Source organism: Muscardinus avellanarius (genome assembly GCF_963383645.1).
Source record: "Muscardinus avellanarius genome assembly, chromosome: 4".
Classification (NCBI taxonomy): domain Eukaryota; kingdom Metazoa; phylum Chordata; class Mammalia; order Rodentia; family Gliridae; genus Muscardinus; species Muscardinus avellanarius.
In genome coordinates this window covers 20,769,460-20,787,941 of record NC_137789.1, presented here as the reverse complement: position 1 = coordinate 20,787,941, position 18,482 = coordinate 20,769,460, and the positions used below count along the sequence as shown (strand labels likewise).

At 43.5% G+C, this 18,482-nt stretch overlaps 1 protein-coding gene across 1 annotated transcript in view; it reads right to left on the bottom strand.

The window, feature by feature from the left end:
- Window positions 1-14,263, bottom strand: part of SNTB1 (syntrophin beta 1) — a gene marked incomplete at both ends in the record, with an annotated part of 240,338 nt that extends 226,075 nt beyond the window's left edge. Inside the window, one exon of the mRNA XM_080693952.1 lies at window positions 13,699-14,263. Coding sequence (XP_080550078.1) covers window positions 13,699-14,263 — 565 coding nt within the window. The remainder of the gene's footprint in view (window positions 1-13,698) is intronic.
- Window positions 14,264-18,482: the final 4,219 nt, after the last annotated feature.

Here is an 18,482-nt window from a genome sequence, read left to right as displayed (position 1 = left end):
AAAGAGCTGAATGAATAATGAAAGCTATTTAAAAAATATCATACCCAGCCGGGAGTGGTGGCGCACACTTGTAATCCCCGCGCTTGGGAGGCAGAGACAGGAGGATCGCGCTGGTTCGAAGCCAGCCTCACTGGCTTAGGAGACCCTGTTTCCAAATAAAAAATATAAAAATATAAAATAGGTCTGGGAGTGTAGCCCGGAGGTAGAAGGGTTTCCAGGAAACCCAGTACCATATATATATATATATATATCCAAATTTCAATACACTGAGGGGATAGAGACATCTTCAGACATTTACCTCCCAAACATCTTTCTCAGGAAGCTACTAAAAATGTGCTTTGGTCAACCAAAGGCATTACGTGAGGATGAACATTCTAGTGGATCTGGGAAAGGCACAGGAGGAACCCTGGGGAAGATTGCCATGTACCCCACTAAGAAGTGGCCAGTCCAGAGTGGCCGGCTATCTGATATAAGTATTTGAAAAAAATCTGACCTACTGCTAGAAATTTTAAAGTCTATTTTATTGTACTTGAAAGAAAAAATTAATATACATAAATGCACATACATACACTAAGCAAATGAAAATAAGAGGGACACTTACTAAATCCAACCAACTTAATCATATAATACTTGCTAGAAAATGGAACAATACTGACATGGTCATAATTTTATCAACATAGACTGATTTGGTCAAAATTGATAAACCAAGAAATAGCAGTATAAGGGTATTACTTGGAATATTAAAATGCACGTTATATTAAAATATCATCATGTTGGCCAGGCGTGGTGGCACAAGCTTGTAATCCCAGCATTTTGGGAAGGGGAGACCAGGGGATCGTGGTTCACGGGCAGCGTCAGCAGCTTAGGGAGACCTTTCACAACTCAGTGAGACCCTGTTTCAAAAAATAAAAAGACTAAACAAATAGGACGGGGTGTAACTCGGAGGTGTAATGTCCCTGGGTTCCACCCCCAGTACTGCAATTAAAAAAATCATTGGGTTCCACCCCCAGTACCATAAAAAAAAAAACAATCATTGGTGTCAAGTCACAAATTTTTAAAGTAAAATGTATTTTTTGTGCTTTATTCTTTTTATTGTAATTGCTTTGATACTCAAACTGTACTTCCTTTTAATTGAAATGACAGACCAAATGGCAAATACTATCTATTTTTTTCTGTCATTTTTCTTCTTCTCTCTATGTGCCCCTTATATAAATATATGTTGAGTAAATTTTGGCAGATTATTCAAAAAATCATTATGCTATAATATTATAAATATTAAATATTATTGTGACATATTTAATATTACAAATATTAAATATTGTTATGACATACTTAACATTAAAATATTAAAATATTATTGTAATATGTCTTCATAGTAAGAAGTTTATTTTCAGTACTAGGGATGGAACTCTGGGGCATTCTACCTCCGAGATACATATATACCTCCAGCCTTATTTTTTATTCTTTATTTTGAAATAGGGTCTCAATGAGTCACAAAGGGCCTCACTAAGTAGCTGAGGCTGTCCACGAACTGCAATCCCCCTGTCTCAGCCTCCCAAATGCTGGGATTACAAGTGCGTGCCACCACACCCAACTCATAGTAGAAGTTTTATATTTTGAAAAATACTGTATAGATTATAATAGTATAGGCAGGAGAAGATGTGGGGAAGAGCAGAAAAAGGGATGCTATCAGCATAAATTATTTTAATTTAGAAATATTCCAAAAGTGAAGTCGAGAGCAGAGAAAAATATAGGAATATTGCCAACCAAAAAAAGAAAAAAATCATTAACCTTGATCTTTATTACAGATGAAAGAATGTTTGAGATGAAAGTATTTGAAATGCAAGGCCCCAAATAGCCAAATAATTACCTGTATTTTCTATCTCACTTTGCTTATGTAACATTACTGTGTCAGTCAGCTTTTAGTTGCTGTGATTAAAATACCTGACCAAAAAAAAAAAAAAAAAAAAAAAAACAACCTCAAAGATATTTTTTGATAGATGAAATTTGTTTGGTGCATGGTTTCAGAGGTATCAGTCCACAGTGGCTGGAGGCCCTGCTTTAGGACTGAGAGTAGGTGGCAGAGAAGCCTGAGGTCACCTATTGCAGCCAGAAAGCAAAGAGGAGAGAGAGGAAGGGGCCAGAGACAGGCCCCCAAGGATTCACTCCCTCCAACTAGGCTCTTCCTCCTCCAGCTTCCAAGATCTCCCAATAATCCATTTGAATCCTCTTTGAATTAATCCATCCTTGAAGTCAGAGCCCTCAGGATCCAATCACTTCTGAGATACCCCACTCTAAGCACTGCTGTGTTGAGGACCACGCCTGCCCGACTGATGCCTTTGACAGACATTCCAAACCAAACCCTGATGTCCACCCCATGAGGTCAACTGTCCTGTGAAACATTTCCTCAGCTTCAGATCATCTCGATCCCTTTTGTTGGGGGGGGGTGTCATACCATACGTAGCATTTACTCCTCTATATTTTTATTATTCTTTTATAAAATGTATTTGTAACTTATAGACATGTGATTTACACTCTAGCCCTGCTTCCCCTCTGCACTGTTTTGGAAGGACAGGAGTTTCATCTCATTCCAGTAGAGAGTTTTGTTTCAGTTTACCAAAAACTTCCTACCTTAAAAGCTTTAAAAGAAAATTGCATTATTTTAATAATACCACATTCTTACTATACATCATACTCAATTGATTCATACTGCTTCTTTTTAGAATATTTTATTGTCTCTGATTTTGAGAATGTGCCTTAAAATTGCTGGCATCTTGAAATCACTGGCGGCTTGGAATGGAAGCTGAGTTCTTCTGGAACTCTGACAACTGCTCTGTCCTGTATCAGGGCTCTCTCAAACAGAGGCCACTTTTAAACTGTGTGCCTAAGCACATTCACTAAATGCATAGTGACATTGTACATCAAACCTACGTATTTACTAGAACCAATTTGCTTTTCAAAATCTCGGAGAATATTTCTTCTTCCTTCCTCCAGTATCAAATTTGAGACTCACAAGTTTCTTTGTGATAGTCTTTTACTCTTTATTTTTCTCTATGTTGAAGGAAGCGCCTTAACTTTAAGCAGCCATCCTATTTGAAACCTCATCTTCAACAATTCCATAAAATACAGTATTATAAAATAAAATATTAAACAAAAGGATAATACTGATTTAAGAGCAGTTATGTAAATACTCCTATGTAAATTTATATAAAACAGCTATGCAAATTTATATTTCTAAAAAATAAACATTTTTGTCTTCCTTTAGGTAATCTCTACATTTCTATAATTTTTCAAAGAAGTTTGAAGTTCGGTATATAGTTTAATTCTCTGCTTATAGGCTTTCCTTTAAAAAAAACATTTTTTGCATGCTCCTGTATAATCCAAATTTTAATACAGTTTTCACATTTGCCCACCAAAACCTATAGCAGCCTACATTGACATCTCATGGATGAGGAATGTGTGATATTATAAAAAACATCAATGAAATATACCTGCATGAGATCATAACTTTCACCTCTTCTAAGCCAATGAACTCCCCTTGAGCATCCATTATACCATCCATCCCCCTACTGTGGTGAAAACAAAATTGTCCCATGGCACTCCCAAAGACTTTACTCAACATATGACCAAGCCTTTTAATGTACATGATTGAACCCTTCATTTGAAAAAAATATATTTGGCTAAGCATGCCCTGTGACATGCTATATATATATAGTTAGTGATTACTGAGTCTCTGCTGAGCTCCAGGCAATGAGCACTGTTTTTCATACATAATCATGATGAACCCAAGTACACTTATTTTACTGATTAAAAAAATTAGACTCGGGGCCAGGTGTGGTGGTGCATGCCTATAATCCCAGCACTTGGGTGGCTGAGACAGGAAGATTGCAAATTCAAAACCAGCCTCAGCAATTTAGAGAGGTCATCAGCAACTTAGTGAGACTCTGTTTTAACATAAAAATTTAAAAGCAGGGAGGCTACTGGTGGTATAGTTCAGAGGTAGGAAGCCCCTGGGTTCAATCCCTAGCTCCCAACAAAACAAAACAAAACAAAAAACCAAAAAGAGATAAATTCACTGAGACTTGTAATCAAGTAACTTGAACATGCTTGCACAGCCAGAAAAAAAGTAGAATTTAATCCCAGACAGAGCAAACTGAAGTTGCCTGCTAAAGCATCACACTATATTTACCGCTTTGAGCAAACAAGCAAACAAACAAAACCCCCAAAACAAAACAAAAGCTGTCATGGGAAGAAACTCTGGCCTTTTGAACAGCCACACAAATAAACTTGATTTATCAAAAGCAGCAATACTCAGCAACCAGTCAAACTTAGACAAAGCTTCCCACGCTTATCAGCACAGAAAGAACGATGCTCCAAACTTCAGGAACATCAGTTTAAAACACACTGAGCTTAAGCCGGGTCATCATTTTAATTTCCTTTATAATCACTCTGAATCGTGAACTTCCCATCCTGTCTGGCCATGGTGAGGCTGAGGCTCATTGCATGGGTCTGTTAGGACACACTGATGTCCTGGCGGGTAATATGTATTTCCTCTTAAGTTTCACTCTACAGGCCAGAAGAGCTAAAGGCAAGCATTATTGTAGATCAAGGCCAGTGAAGTGGGTAATGAGGTTTGGTATATAAAACACTCGGTACGAATGCCGGGGAACTCTGGCTTTTCTTTAACATTAACTGCTTTGAAATGCATCATTTGAAGTAGAAAGCTTAGGCCAGTAGCTGCTGGAGAATCGTTTTCCTTCACCGAGCAGACCACTGGTAGCCTTGGCTAGATGCCTTTCACGAATATGGAGCTGTGTGCGGTGGGTTATTTTTAGTCCATACTCCATGGGGGTGACTGCAAAAATGCTCAGTCGAACACGAAGAGCATCACCCATCACGACAGACACAAGACACTGAAGGGCCCTTCCCATCAGCCTCGTGAAGGAGTATGGCCTGACTCCTGGTGCTGGTCCATGAGCTCAAAAAGGAAACAACGTATCCATGGTTTTCATCTCTGCAGGTAGAAAGCCTCCGTACATATTCAGACTTGTAAGCCACAGGGGGGAGGGGGAAGAAAGGTGACTATAAATATAACAGTCAAAAGATAATTACATTTTCTTGTAACTTTTTAAGTCATGTCTGGCTCTGCTTTCAATTGTCTCTGAAGATCGGTCTATGTTAAGTAAGTGGTTTGTTTCTAGGTGTATAAAGCCAACTCTATTCCTCTTTCTTTCGCTCTGTTTTTATCTTTCACTCTCTCTCTCTCTACTTCTATTTCTTCTCTTCCTTCCTTGTACTGAGGACTCAACCCAGTGGCATTCTACCTGAGCCACACCTCCAGACCTTTATAGTTTTTATTCTGAAACAGTCTTGCTAAATTGCCTAGGATCTGTCTCCTTAAAGTGGCTGAGGTTGTCCTAGAACCTGCAATCCTCCTGTCCCAGCCTCCCAAGTACTGGGATCACAGGAGTGCACCACCATCCCAGGCTTATATTCCCCTACTTTACAAACAAGTTATGGCTCTCATTACTAGATGCCAAATGTTTATCACCATAGCACAGCAGAATAAGAAGCAAGTGATAGGAAAGGGTAACTAACACCCCAATTCTTTCCCTCCCTTCTCTCTGCCTCCCTTCCTTTCCTCCTCTATTTTCTCCTTCCTTCCCTTCTCCCTTCCTACATCTGTCCATCTACCTTTTTTACTTTCTTTCTAACATATTTTACTAGCTTAATGTGTGTCAGGTACTATGTGATATGCCAGGGTCACTCATTTTCATCATTAATTACACTCATTTGTCAATTCTGGTGCCAAGTACTTCACACACAGCATCCTGTGCCGGCCCCCTGAGCTGATGTAGCCTCCTGGAGGTTAGGGGTCATGACTTGTGTCTCTCCGACTTCCTTCTGCCCACTGTGTGACATCTCGGGTTTGTGTGGTGTGCAGCAGTATGAGCTTGATAAGAAGCGGGATCATCTGATTTCCAGCTCCATCATTTACACGGTAACCTCAGATAATTTGCCTATTCTCTAGCCCTTCCATTTCTCCCAATGAACCCAAGGGATCCTAATGCCAGTCCACACACCCACAGAGGGTTTGCTTAATGAACCTATCATAATGTGAGCAAAGTCACTTCACCAACCTCCGCCAGCTTGGGAAGGAGCTGCTACGTATAATTCAGAGTGAGGGGCTGAATGGCAGGGCAGCCGTGTAGACGGCTGAAGCTGGGTCACTTCACTAGAGCCTTGCCAATCTCCTGTGAGAAGCAGGCCTCTACAGCAACCTTTCTGAAATGCAAAACTGAGCATGATACAGCCCTGTTTAAAACATCTACCCTTCGATATGAAGTCCAGCTCTGAAAAACAAGGTTTGGTCTAGTTTTCTCTTCTTTGTTTGCTCTTTTCTATCAGTAAAATGTGAAGGTCACATTCCTCCTTCTTAAGCACACTAAGCTACAGTTGATGTCCAAACTCTTTGTCGAGGTACCTTCAGGCATGTCTTCCACAGCCCTGTCCAAAGATAGAGGAGGTGCCCTTCTTACGGGCAACATCAGTACATTATAAAGTCCTTGATGTAGCCCTTCTTCTTCTGTCCTGTAACCTGCACCATACTTATCTAAATCTGTCACTAGACTGCTGCTCCTTGAGGACAAAGCCCTAGTGGTGTGCGACACATGGAAGACACTCAATAAGTCATTTAATTGAGGAAATGTGTAAATGAACAAGAGATTTGGAATGTTCTTGAAGAACTGCCTCGGGAACTCTCTTCCCATTACAATTTTGGCAAACTAGGTTTGGCAGAATAATGGCCCTTGTCTTTGGATCCTGTCAAGAAGTTACCTTACATGGCCAAAGGTAATCAAAGTCAAAAATAGAATTAAGGTTACTCATTTATTAGTATGGTTTAGAAACACAACACTTCCCCCAAAAGTTCAGGTGTCAGCAATATAGAAATGTTCAGAGGGGAAACAGCCAAATTGGCTCTAACTTCATTAGCAGATAAAGCTATTGGTGGATTAATAATTCAAATGGACTTACTGGTTAGTAACTCTAGGCAGGTAATATGTAGCTGGAGGAGATAGGTCACTGGGGGTGTGGTCTTGGGACTAGATCCGTCCATCATCCCTTCCCCTCGTTCTCTTTCTCTGCTCCAGCTGCCGAGAGTTGAATAGCTTTACTCCACCACACCCGGCTACCATGATGTTTCTACCTTGGGTCTGCGGACTGAACCTTTGAAATCCTGAGCTGAAATAAACTTAAGTTTCTTTCTCCTTTTAAGTTGTTTTTGTCAGGCATTTTGGTTAGAGACTGAAAAGTTGACTGATTCATAAGTTGACCTTAAAATAGGGAAGGTCCTGAATCATGTCGGTGTAACTAGTGTGATCACAAGGTCCTTAAAATAGAAGAGGTCTCCAAAGAAGAGATGGGAGTGACTAGGTATGAGAAAAATTCAACGTCTGCTGCCTGGAAGCTTGAAACTAGGAAGGGGATCATTAGGTATGTGGGTGATCTCTGTAAGTTTCTAAAAAGGCAAATACAGACTCTCCCAGGGCCTCCAGAAAGAAATGTATAATACACACTTGGTTTTAGCTCAGAGAGACCTACATCAAATTATGATTGTAAAATACTGTGAGCTAAGACATCTGTGTTGTTTTACTTACTGGGATTTCTGATAATCTGTTATAACGGCAATAGAAAATCAATACATCAGACAAGAAAACAGAAGACCTAATCAGGACAAATTATGGTATCTCTTGGAGTTTCAATGAAGATAAGCATCGCTAATTGGCGTATCTCATCTAGCTATATATGAGAATCAAAGCTATAAGACCTATGCTGAATCTAAGACTCAGCACCTAGTCATCATGTGTCTTCAGCAAGTGGCTTAAACTTTCTTCTCTGTAAAATAGGAACACTAATAGCATCGGGTTATTGTGAGGATCCAAGTGAACCCCTGTGAAGTGTCCAGAGGAAGGCACGGCACAATATATTATACCCATTAGCTATTGCTACAGACATAAAAAGAGTTTCCCAAAGGTTAGGAAGTATAAAGTGGTGAGGCGAAAGTAGCATCCTTAATGAACACTGGTTCCCAAAAATGTAGAAGGTCAACAGACTGCCCCCACCCCCGGTAAGCAGCTCAGAAATGTATGGAGGCATCTTAGGGAGGTGGGGGAGGGGAGGTATCACACTACTAGCATCCAGTGATGGGCGCCAGGGACCCATGAGAACCCCAGGCCAGTTCTTCCCAGCAAAAGGCCTTTCTAAATCCCCAGTGATACCATACACACCTCCCCATCTTCAGCTGTGCATGGATGCTGAGTTTGCACAGAGGTGCCAGCAGGGAAGTTCTTCATTATCACCTCTACTGTAGTTGTGGTCCTGTATTTATTTAATAAAATCATTTTAAAAATCATATATATATATATATATATATATATATATATATATAGTATATGTATATATGTATATTGGTGGTACTGGGATTCCTGGAAACCCTTCTACCTTCGAGCTACACTCCCAGACCTATTTTTATATTTTTATTTGGAAACAGGGTCTCTTAAGCCAGCACGGCTAGCTTTGAACCTGTGCAATCCTCCTGTCTCCGCCTCCCAAGCACGAGGATTACAAGTGTGAGCCACCACACCCAGCTCTTCTTTATATTTAAGTTGGGCATTAAACTGACTTTTAAACTAGAAATAGACTATCTTATGTATGAAATTGATCTCACAATGATAGGAGTGTTAAAACTTTATCAAATTATATGTTGGATCTGATTAAGATAGCCCAAGTTTAAGAGATGGCTTAACCCAACTTCTCAGCTTTTCAATGAAGAAAAACAGGACCCAAAGAAACAGTATTTCATTTTTTTTTTTTCAGGTCTGGGGATGGAACCCAGGGGCATTCTACCTCCGAGCTACACCCCCTCTCCTATTTTTTATTCTTTATTTTGAAACCGGATCTCACTGAGTTGCAGAGGACCTCACTAAGTAGCTGAAGCTGTCCACGAACCGCGATCCTTCAGGTCTCAACCTCCTTTGAATGCTGGGATTACAAGCCTGCACCACCATGCCTGGCTCACAGTATTTCATTAAAAAAAAAAAAAAAAAGTGAAACTGGTGAAGGTAAAACTCTCATCCCAGAGTCCTTGGATATTCTTTAAGGATTTGTAGGTCCCAAATAAAAATTAAGCTTCTGTGAAGTTGAAAATCTCTTCCAACTCTGCCAGACACATTGTTGCTGGCCCTTAAACACCATCTTCCTATTCCACCATTCCCATATCTACCACCAGAGAAAGTGACCCTGAGAATGACATTCTAGATGACTCTATCAACCAAACATTCCTGGGAACAGAGCTGAGGGAGAAATCCTGACAGACACAGTTCACGTTAAGAACTGTTCTTGACTTTCTTCTTTGAATTTCTAATTTTTTTTCCATAGGAGACCTTGGGGCCCAGGAATATTGTCCACCCCAGTTCAACACGAATCTTCCAGAATATTCTGAACTCTTGTATCATAAAAACAGTATAGAGAAATTAATTGTGATATTGCTTTGGTTACAAAAAGGTTAACATACTTCAAATTACTATTTTACAAATAAACCAAGGACCAAATTACTCCCTGTTCCCAGAGCAGCCAATGATCCTTATGCAAGTGTGCTTGTTAAAATCCAGAATGTTCCAGTCACATTATACTCTATGTGAAAGATGTCCTCTGAGATTACAGAATTTAATATCTGCATGGCTGAATGTGGGATTTCTGCACCCTCCCTAAAATGAAAACTGAGTTCGTAGTATGAAAATGTCTGATCTTAATTCTAATGAGCACTTGATTAAACAACAGTTTAATTGGCACAGTTTATTTGCTATTTAAATTAGAGTTTAGTCTCCTTGCCAGCCAAGTGTTCAACCTGGACTCACTATAGACTTGGGCCATATTGTAACAGATTCCCTTTGATAGCCAGACACTTCTTGTATTAGGGTGTGTGTGTGTGTGTGTGTGTGTGTGTGTGTGTGTGGCTAATGATTCAACCCAGAGGCATCCAACTTCTGAGCTCTGCTCTCAGCCCTAATATATGTTTTATTTTGAAACTGGGTCTAAGTTGTGGAGGGCCTCGCTACGTTGCTAAGACGGGCTGCAAACCTGCAATGCTCCAGTCTCAGCCTCCCAAGTACTTATTAGAATTACAGGAGTGTGCCACCATGCCTGACTACATGTATTAGGATTTTAAGACTCAACCCTCCTTCCTGCCCCTTCCTTTTGAATATACCACAATTGTTGCTTCCTGCTTAAGGTTATCTCAAGCACATCAGAGCATTTGAAGAATAGGAAGAATGCCATGGGCCTAGGAACTTCAACTGGCTCAGTTACGCAGTTCCATGCAGAAGCTCATGCTATCATTTTTTTTCCTAGAGGTTGAAAGTATGAGCTTTGCAATCTGGAACCTCCAGGCTATGTGACTATGTTACTTTAAGCAAACAACTGAGTGTTTGTAAATTTTGGTTTCCTCTTCAAGAAAGTGAACAATAGTCTGGGCCTTATGGAATTATTCTAAGCATTACATGAAGAAATGCAAGTAAAGCCTGGCATGTATCAAGGGCTCAAGAAACATTAGTTACTGTCATGACTCTCCTTCCCCAGATTCTCTTTAACCCCAGCAGCCCCCAGAGGAATGGTATCTCCCAACATCAGTTTTAATACCAAAAATCAATTATGAAATATAATAATCAGTAAACAAAAAAGAGGAAAGCATCCCTGCCCCAAAAGGGTGATTTGTCTTAATTTAACTTGTAAGAAAACTTGCAGCAGCGATTTGAAGCACACCTTTATTCTCAGTGCTATTTTACAGGGTAGCCCTATGAAGGTCTTAAAATCGCTTTATTCCCATTTTTCTCAGATGAAAATATTTAGGCTGAGGGAGGTTCTGATGATTTCGTGGCTGAATCTAGGACTATAATGCAGGCAGGAAACGCTGTCTAGGGTTTCGCCTTGTAGGTGTTCCACTCCTAGAGGTAGTAACTCTCCACTAGGGGGCGCATGTCCAGGAAGGGGGTGCACGTTGGTGGTGGTTAGGGTACTCAACTCATCTCTATCCACTCCCTCAAAACACAGAACAGCAATTTAAGAAAAAACTGTATATTTGCCATAAATTATATATATTTTGAAACATTTCCTCTTGGTCCTCTATTCAAATCAAATGATAATCCCCTAAACCTCTTGTAGAAATTCTGGAATCAACATATTTCAAACTATGTGTGTAGGTGTGTGCTTTAAAAAAAAAGTTTTAGTGGTCTTTCTAATAAGTTTTTTCTTCTTGGAATCTCTGCACTAGACAAGCTACAAAAGGAAGGGTTGTGATATCTGACTTGATGGCCTATGACCCCTGTTATTGCATCAAAAATGATCCAGGGCCCTCCAAAACTTTGCCTCTGAATAAGTACAGCTGTGTTTTGAGGAGGGGCCTGTATTTGTGTCTCTTATTATCAATCGACTTCTGAAACTTGGGCTAAGGAGAAAATTACCAGAGTAAGCCAATGTGGTTCACTTCTAGCAGGTCCCCCGGCCTTCCCCAAAGGTCCTGCCTGCAACACACAACAGGATGTCTCTAAGGATGTTATGTTAGGCTTTATTTTATTTATTTATTTTTGGTGGTACTGGGGTTCCTGGAAACCCTTCTACCTCTGGGCTACACTCCCAGACCTATTTTATTTTTGGAAACAGGGTCTCTTAAGCCAGCGCAGCTGGCTTGGAACCTGCGTGATCCTCCTGTCTCTGCCTCCCAAGCGCGGGGATTACAATCGTGCGCCACCACCCCCGGCCAAAGATTTATTTTTGTAAAATACTTTTCAGTTACTATCTCAAGAAAGTCACTTCAGTACTTGATTTGTTTTTCTCCTTATAATTTTATTTTCAACTATAGGTCGTCATCTTTTATTCCTTTTTCCAGGTAAGAGTTTTACATCTCTTTACCAAATCATTATTCATTAATTAGAAAACAAAGAGAGGAAGAAAAGAATGGATGCAATAAAGATAAAAGTGCCTAAATTATTTTTAAACATTATTTGCCTTTTGTCTCCTGTACCCCAATATTTTCAGTAAGTAGTGCAAGCTGCTCAGGTGTCCAGCAGTTGACGGTCCCGACTGCACGGCCTCCGATCCCAGATGCGCCTCATCATCCAAGCCAATACACACTTGAGTCCAGAAACTTTTTTTTCCCTGTTTACTTATGTTAATCATCAATCCAAAGCAAATGGCCTTCCACTTTCTGGATTCAAAGTGATAATTAAATATGAAGACATCACAAATCCTCTAGACAAATAAGGGTGGAGGTGGTCTTTGCTTTCCCAGCCAGAAGATAGGCCAGCACAGAGCAGGGATTTGCATCAGCTGCCACGGGGGTCATAGTCTCTCAACTTTGAACTTTCTGTGTCATACTGGCTCAATCAGAAGAGCCGGGAATTGACTGGAATCCTTAGGTGACAGCTTAAATCAATCATCTTATCACAAGGATCTCTCACCTGAAATATTGTTTCGATAGCTATGAGTTTCCTCATTCTTATTTTATGTCTATGTCATTGAGCGCCTAACCTCAAAGAGTCCATGACTAAATAAAAGACCCTCCTCAACAACTCCATCTATAGTGTGGAGATGAGGAAGTAGATAAAGTGAGTATACACTATTAAGGTAGGTAATAGGTAAGTAAGAAACACAGCTGACAGCTGTTGCCTGCCCTTCTCCCCCACATACTGCCTGGAGCCTCAGAACAGGTACAAATGGGTGTTTCTGATTGGATTCACATTCAATCATGAGGGGATTGGGAGCATCGAATCTTGAGTTTCTAAGGTCTCTCACATGCAGGAGAAACTGCAAATGTGAAGCCAACTCCACACCACTCCAGAAAATGCAGGCAGAAAACTCTTCACAAGCTCTCGATCCAGAGGAAGCCAGAAGCCAGGCTGATGCCCAGGTTCATACCCCGCGGAAGAAGGGAAGTTGTACCTTAACTGCAGCCTACTTCCCAGCCCTTGACACTCCTTCCCGCACAGCTCAGAGCTAGTTCGCTCTCCAGTTTGCAGGAGAGAAGCAGAGTATTGCTGGGGTTTAGCATCCAAACACTGCCCCCTCTCTCTGGCTATTTTACCATTCCACCTTTTCAGCCCTGGTCACCCAGGTTTCTGAGAGGGACATTTTGTCAAAGCAGAAAACTATCAGAGCTGCAACTAAGCACTTGGCTGGGCTTTGGGACTTGAACTAGTGAATATCTAAATCGATGCTTCGTTTGGCTTTCTCTTCCCAGTCTCTACACTCGAATTAACCGCAAGGTATAATAATAATAATAATAATAATAATAATAATAATAATAATAATAATAAATAATACAGCATGCACTAAGCACCGGAACCTGTCAGGAACCCCTGCTCTCAAACACCTCTTCTAGGTCAAAGCATGGCAGGACTCCGGGGTGGGAACAAGTTGCCTCCCTCCGGTGGGTGAAAGTTGTCAAAACTCCCTGTAGCCTACACTGTCTCGGTCTCTCCGGTGCACGCGCGTGTGCACACACACACACACACACACACACACACACACACACACACACACACACACACACTGGCGCGCGAACCCGAGCCCCCGGTGCGGGGGCGCCTGGCTGGGTGCGGGGTGGGCAGGCCCGCAGGTGTGCGCGCGGCGTTAACCCCTTACCTTCCAGCAGCACCTCCTTGCCCGCGCGCTTCAGCGCCTGCACCGCCTCGTCGTGGGTGGCGTCCCGCAGGTCCGCTCCGTTCACCGACAGGATGGCGTCGCCCACGTACAGGGCTTGGGTCTGGTCGGCCGCCAGCCCCTTGAAGATCTTGCTGATGAGTATGGGCATCTTGTTCTCCTTGCCCCCCTTGATGCTGATGCCCAGCCCGCCCAGCTCCTGCTTCAGCACCTTCACGCCGCGCTTCTGGTTGGAGATGGACTCGGGCACCTGCTCCGGCAGGTCGCTGAAGGCGGTGCGGACCCCGGCCGGCGAGTCCGGGGGTGGCGCGCCGCCCGTGCCGGGGTGCCCGGCGCCCCTGCAGAACGAGCCATTGGTGGCCGTCCCGAGGCCGTTGTACGCCGCAGCGCCCTCCTCGCAGCTCAGAACCAGGGCGTCCTCGCTCAAGTTCACCAGAACTTTATGCCAGCGATCCCGCACCAAAACTTCCAGCAGCCCGCTCCGCTGCGCCCGGCCGCCTCCCCCGCCAGCCGGCCCCGCCGCCGCCGCCGCCGCCGCTACCGCCATCTTTCCGGCATTCTTAAAATGCCATGTGATTGCAAAAGGGGGCAAAAGTGGGGAGGGGGTGCGGGGCGGGGGGCGCGGGGCCCGCGGGAAGCTGGCTGCGCGCGGGACGCGGCGCCCGGACTTCGCACGCGCGCTCCGCGCGAGTTGGCAGCCGCAGCCCAGCTCGTCCCCCCTCGCCTGATCCTGGGCGGGGTGGAGCAACCTAAAAGAAGAAGGAGCGACCGAGACAGGGGAGGGGAAAAAAGGCAGCTGCCAGTTGCAAAACCCTAAACCGAGGGGAGCCGCGGAGCAGCCAGCCAAGAGCCAGGAGAATCCGGAGGAGGGGGAGGAGGCGCGGGCTGCGAGGGCGGGACCCAGCGCCGGGCTGCCGCTCACCTGTTCAGTGGCCGCAGCCCTGGCGGCCGCACGCCGCACACCCGCCCGACCCTGGGGCCCTGGGTCCTCTGAGCGCACTTGGCCCCGGGGACAGCGTTCCCAGCGCCTTCCCTGCCCCGGGGGTCTCCGCCTTGCCGCAGCCTTCCATTCTCCCAACTCTCTTTTCTTTGCGGGCCCCAGTACCTCATCTTTGCCAGGTTCTGCTTCGGTGTCTTCACTCCCCCCCTTCCAATTCACACCCTGTTTCTTGGTCGCGCCCCTGAACCGTGTTTAGAGCCAGGTGTCCTCACTCTGGCTTCCGGAGCCAAGGTTTCCCTGCATTTACGGAGTTCTTAACTGGCTTGGCTTCTTCAAGGATCCTCAGGAGGATGGTAGGTGCAGATCCAGGTTCTGGGCTGTCCCAAAGTCAAGAGGCAAATCTGCCCCAAAGACTTAGAATGAAGCGTCAACATAACCTGAGTGCTGGGAGCCTTCTCTCTTTAAATGCAAGACATTTTTTTCCTACCAGGCTCTGGGTAACTTTCTCTGCAGGCCCCAGGTTTTCAACAGGTCATTGCCTGTCTCAGACTCCAGAGACAAATTTCTTCCCACTGGAACTCTATCTATGCTCTGTGTTCAGGCCACACCGGTCCCTCCCTCAGTGCCGCACCAAATGCTTCCTGAGTTTTTTCTTCCCAGATCCCACATAGGATGTCTGTCCCCTACTTACCACCTCGATTAGAAATGGGTTGTGTTTTTAAAATTCCTTTATGAGTTGTTTATTAGGATCTGAGGCTGTCTTTCTCCAAGTTAGCAATAGTCTCCAAATTACCTTCTCAGGCCATTCTGAATGTAGCTGGATGCCCCAGGGTTCACCTGCACTTTCAAGTTCCCCCTCAACGCTAAGCAGATCTCCTCCTTCCCTCCAGGTGTCTCAACCTGTGCTCTCTGCCATCTCCCCTTTACACTGCTCTTTCTCCTCCCTCAAAACAAATCTCACAAATCTGCTCATTTCTAAAGGTGAACTCAACCCAGAGATGAAGGAAATCTCACTGAACGCGTACATATCACCCCACAGATGGGTGTTATCGTCAAAAGGCCCCTTCCAAAATGACTTACACTTTTAATCAAGGAGGCTTAGAAACCCACACGAATTCCTTTAAGAGTGGAGTCTCAGGGAGGGTCCCAGAATGAAGTGAATGTATTTTGGAAGGTTTCCTTAAGAAGGAGGAGTTACTGCAGGTCATTGATTGATGCCTCTGCTTTCAACTCCCTCCTCCTCCTGCATTTTTTTTAGCCCATCAGTTTCCCAAAAGCTGTTTATTCTTCCCTGCAAAGGTGCCCCCATCAGGGGCAGCAGCCTCTGGAGGTCTTCAGCCTCCGTGATGAGGAGCTCACACTGCTGGTACTGAGAGGAAAGCCAGCTAGGCCTGGCCCTCTGCTTTAAAGGCTTGGGACTTGTGAAATCAGAGCCGGAGCATCTGCATTCTAACTCCCAAACATCACGGCTGAAATAGGCACCAAAATGCCAGTGTGAAGAATTTGAAATCAAAGCCGATCGGCTCCTGGACTAGAAATTCTCCATCAACAGCATGCCTGTATCTTACCTCTGTGGTGTGGCCAAGCAATGTGGGAGGCTCAGACACAACCGTGGGTAATTTATCAATTTGCCATAAGAAATTGCAGGCTCTGGGATGGGACTTTCTTGGAATCTCTGTGATAAGCACATTTTATTTTTCTGTGTGAGCAAACCTCCATGGGAAGGAGAGAGTTGCTTCTTGAAAGTTGCTTCAGAATGAGGGTAGAGAATTATTGAGGTTTAAGGGAGGCATGCTAGTTAGCCAGAGGTGGCTTTGCCATTGGAATTACAATCACAGCACCTATTTTAAGTGTTTAAGTTAATCCTCCCAGAAATTCCTGGGGGATATTTATTATTATTATCACTACCATTTAGGTGTAGGTTTAAAAACCCACTTGAGTCATGTAATTAGCAAATGTCAGAGTTAATATTTGATACTAGCTATCAAAAGTCTAGACCCTTAACCATTGTCCTACTGTCTCTTGAAACATGGAAAACCTGTCGGCTCTGACTCCTGTGTTATCTCTACACTGAGGTCAATCTTTCCACTGAGGATGAAACACTGAGGGTAAAGGCCCTTCACTTGGATCACAGTAACTCACTACACAGTTGCATTTGGCCTGTCCATCTTGCCAAGTTTAGGGAACACTCTGCCCTCCTCTAATTGACACACTCCTTTTTTTTTTTTTTTTTTTTAAACAAACTACTAGGTTGAAACTCGTGACTATGTGTGATCGTGCTGGCTTAGAAGCCCTGTCTTATCCCTTAAATGACTTTGCCTATCTGGCCTCTAGTTATTAATCCGAACTCTCAAACATAAACTTTAACGACCTCTTTGCTTTCAATATAAATATTGCACTGAAGTTTCCTAATACACACAATATAAGGACAGATTATACTCTACCTCTATACCCTGTGTTAGGCAGCTTTTTGTCACTATAGCAAATGCCTGAGGTAATCAACTTATGGTTTTAGAAGTTTCAACTCAGCATAAAATGTCTCTTTCATTTTAGGCCTCTGACAAGTCCTGGAAACTAAAGTTTCCACTACTTCCCAAATGTACCAAGCTAGGACCAATCCTTTCACACATGGGCCTTGGAGGACATTCTAGATCCAGACTATGCCAGATCTCTAAAGGTCTCGCCTTTTAAAGGATGAGCTAGGCATGGTGGCATACACTTGTAACCCTAGTACTTGGGAGGCTGAGACAGGATCACAGGTTTGAGACCAGCCTCAGAAACAGCAACACTCTCAGCAATCTAGCAAGAGGATGTTTCAAAAATCTAAAGGCCCTAGGTTCAGTCCTCAGCATACATACAATAAAAGGGCTGGTCACTGGGAAGGACTGAAGAGGCTGCTGCTTCCTCATTCTAGAGGAAGGTATGGCATTTGAAGCTCAAAGCTGCATAGTGAGTTTGAGGCAAAGCCAAATGTGGCCATTCTCACTATGAGTCCAAGTTCAACCTTCCAGAAATGACACCTAAAGCCCCCATTTCTACTAGATTTCTTTCACTTAACTGTTTTTTCTTTTCTCCTTATGTTTGACTTCTATTTCCTACCCAGCCCAACTATCCTCTTTCTGTTCACCTTTCCCATAAGATGTATCTTCCCGCAGATGTCTGGGTGGATTCAGACTTGCAGTAGCAAGTCATGCGGTCCTCTGCTCCACATGAGGATACATGGCAGAGACTCATTGTGTGGTAGAAGGAACAGTGGTCTGTCCATTTATTTTCCAATGTTTTGTCAAGTACTTGTTGTGTCCCTTGGGGCGCTGTTATAAGTGCTGAGATGTAGAAGTAAACAAAGTAGCAAAGACCTGCCTTTTAAGACTGCACAGAAGCAGCTGGTTGGGTGGAGGTAAAGACAGACTCTATACACATACATTCAAGTAGAAGTAAATGCTAGAAAAAAGCAAAACAAAACAAAATAGAGTAATAGAATTGAGAGAGATGGGATCAAGGAGCTACTGGAGGTGGGAGCCTTTGTGAGAAGGTAACATATGGTTCCTGACATGAATGATAAGAAAAGGAAGACTTGCAAAGATCTAGGGAAGTGGGTACCAGGGGAAAAGAAGGGCCAGTGCAAATCTCCAGGGCCAGGTCCAAGCTATCTGGTATAAGGGACCAAAAAGAGGTCAGGGTGGGTGGGGCAGCCTGTAGGAGGAAGGAGGGAGAGGCTGGACCAGATCACAAGGATTATACAACGGGCCATCTGCTTTGTCTTTCTTGGGCCTCAACAACCATGTGTTTTAGATTTTGAGGAGGAGCCCTCAATTTCAAGTATGAC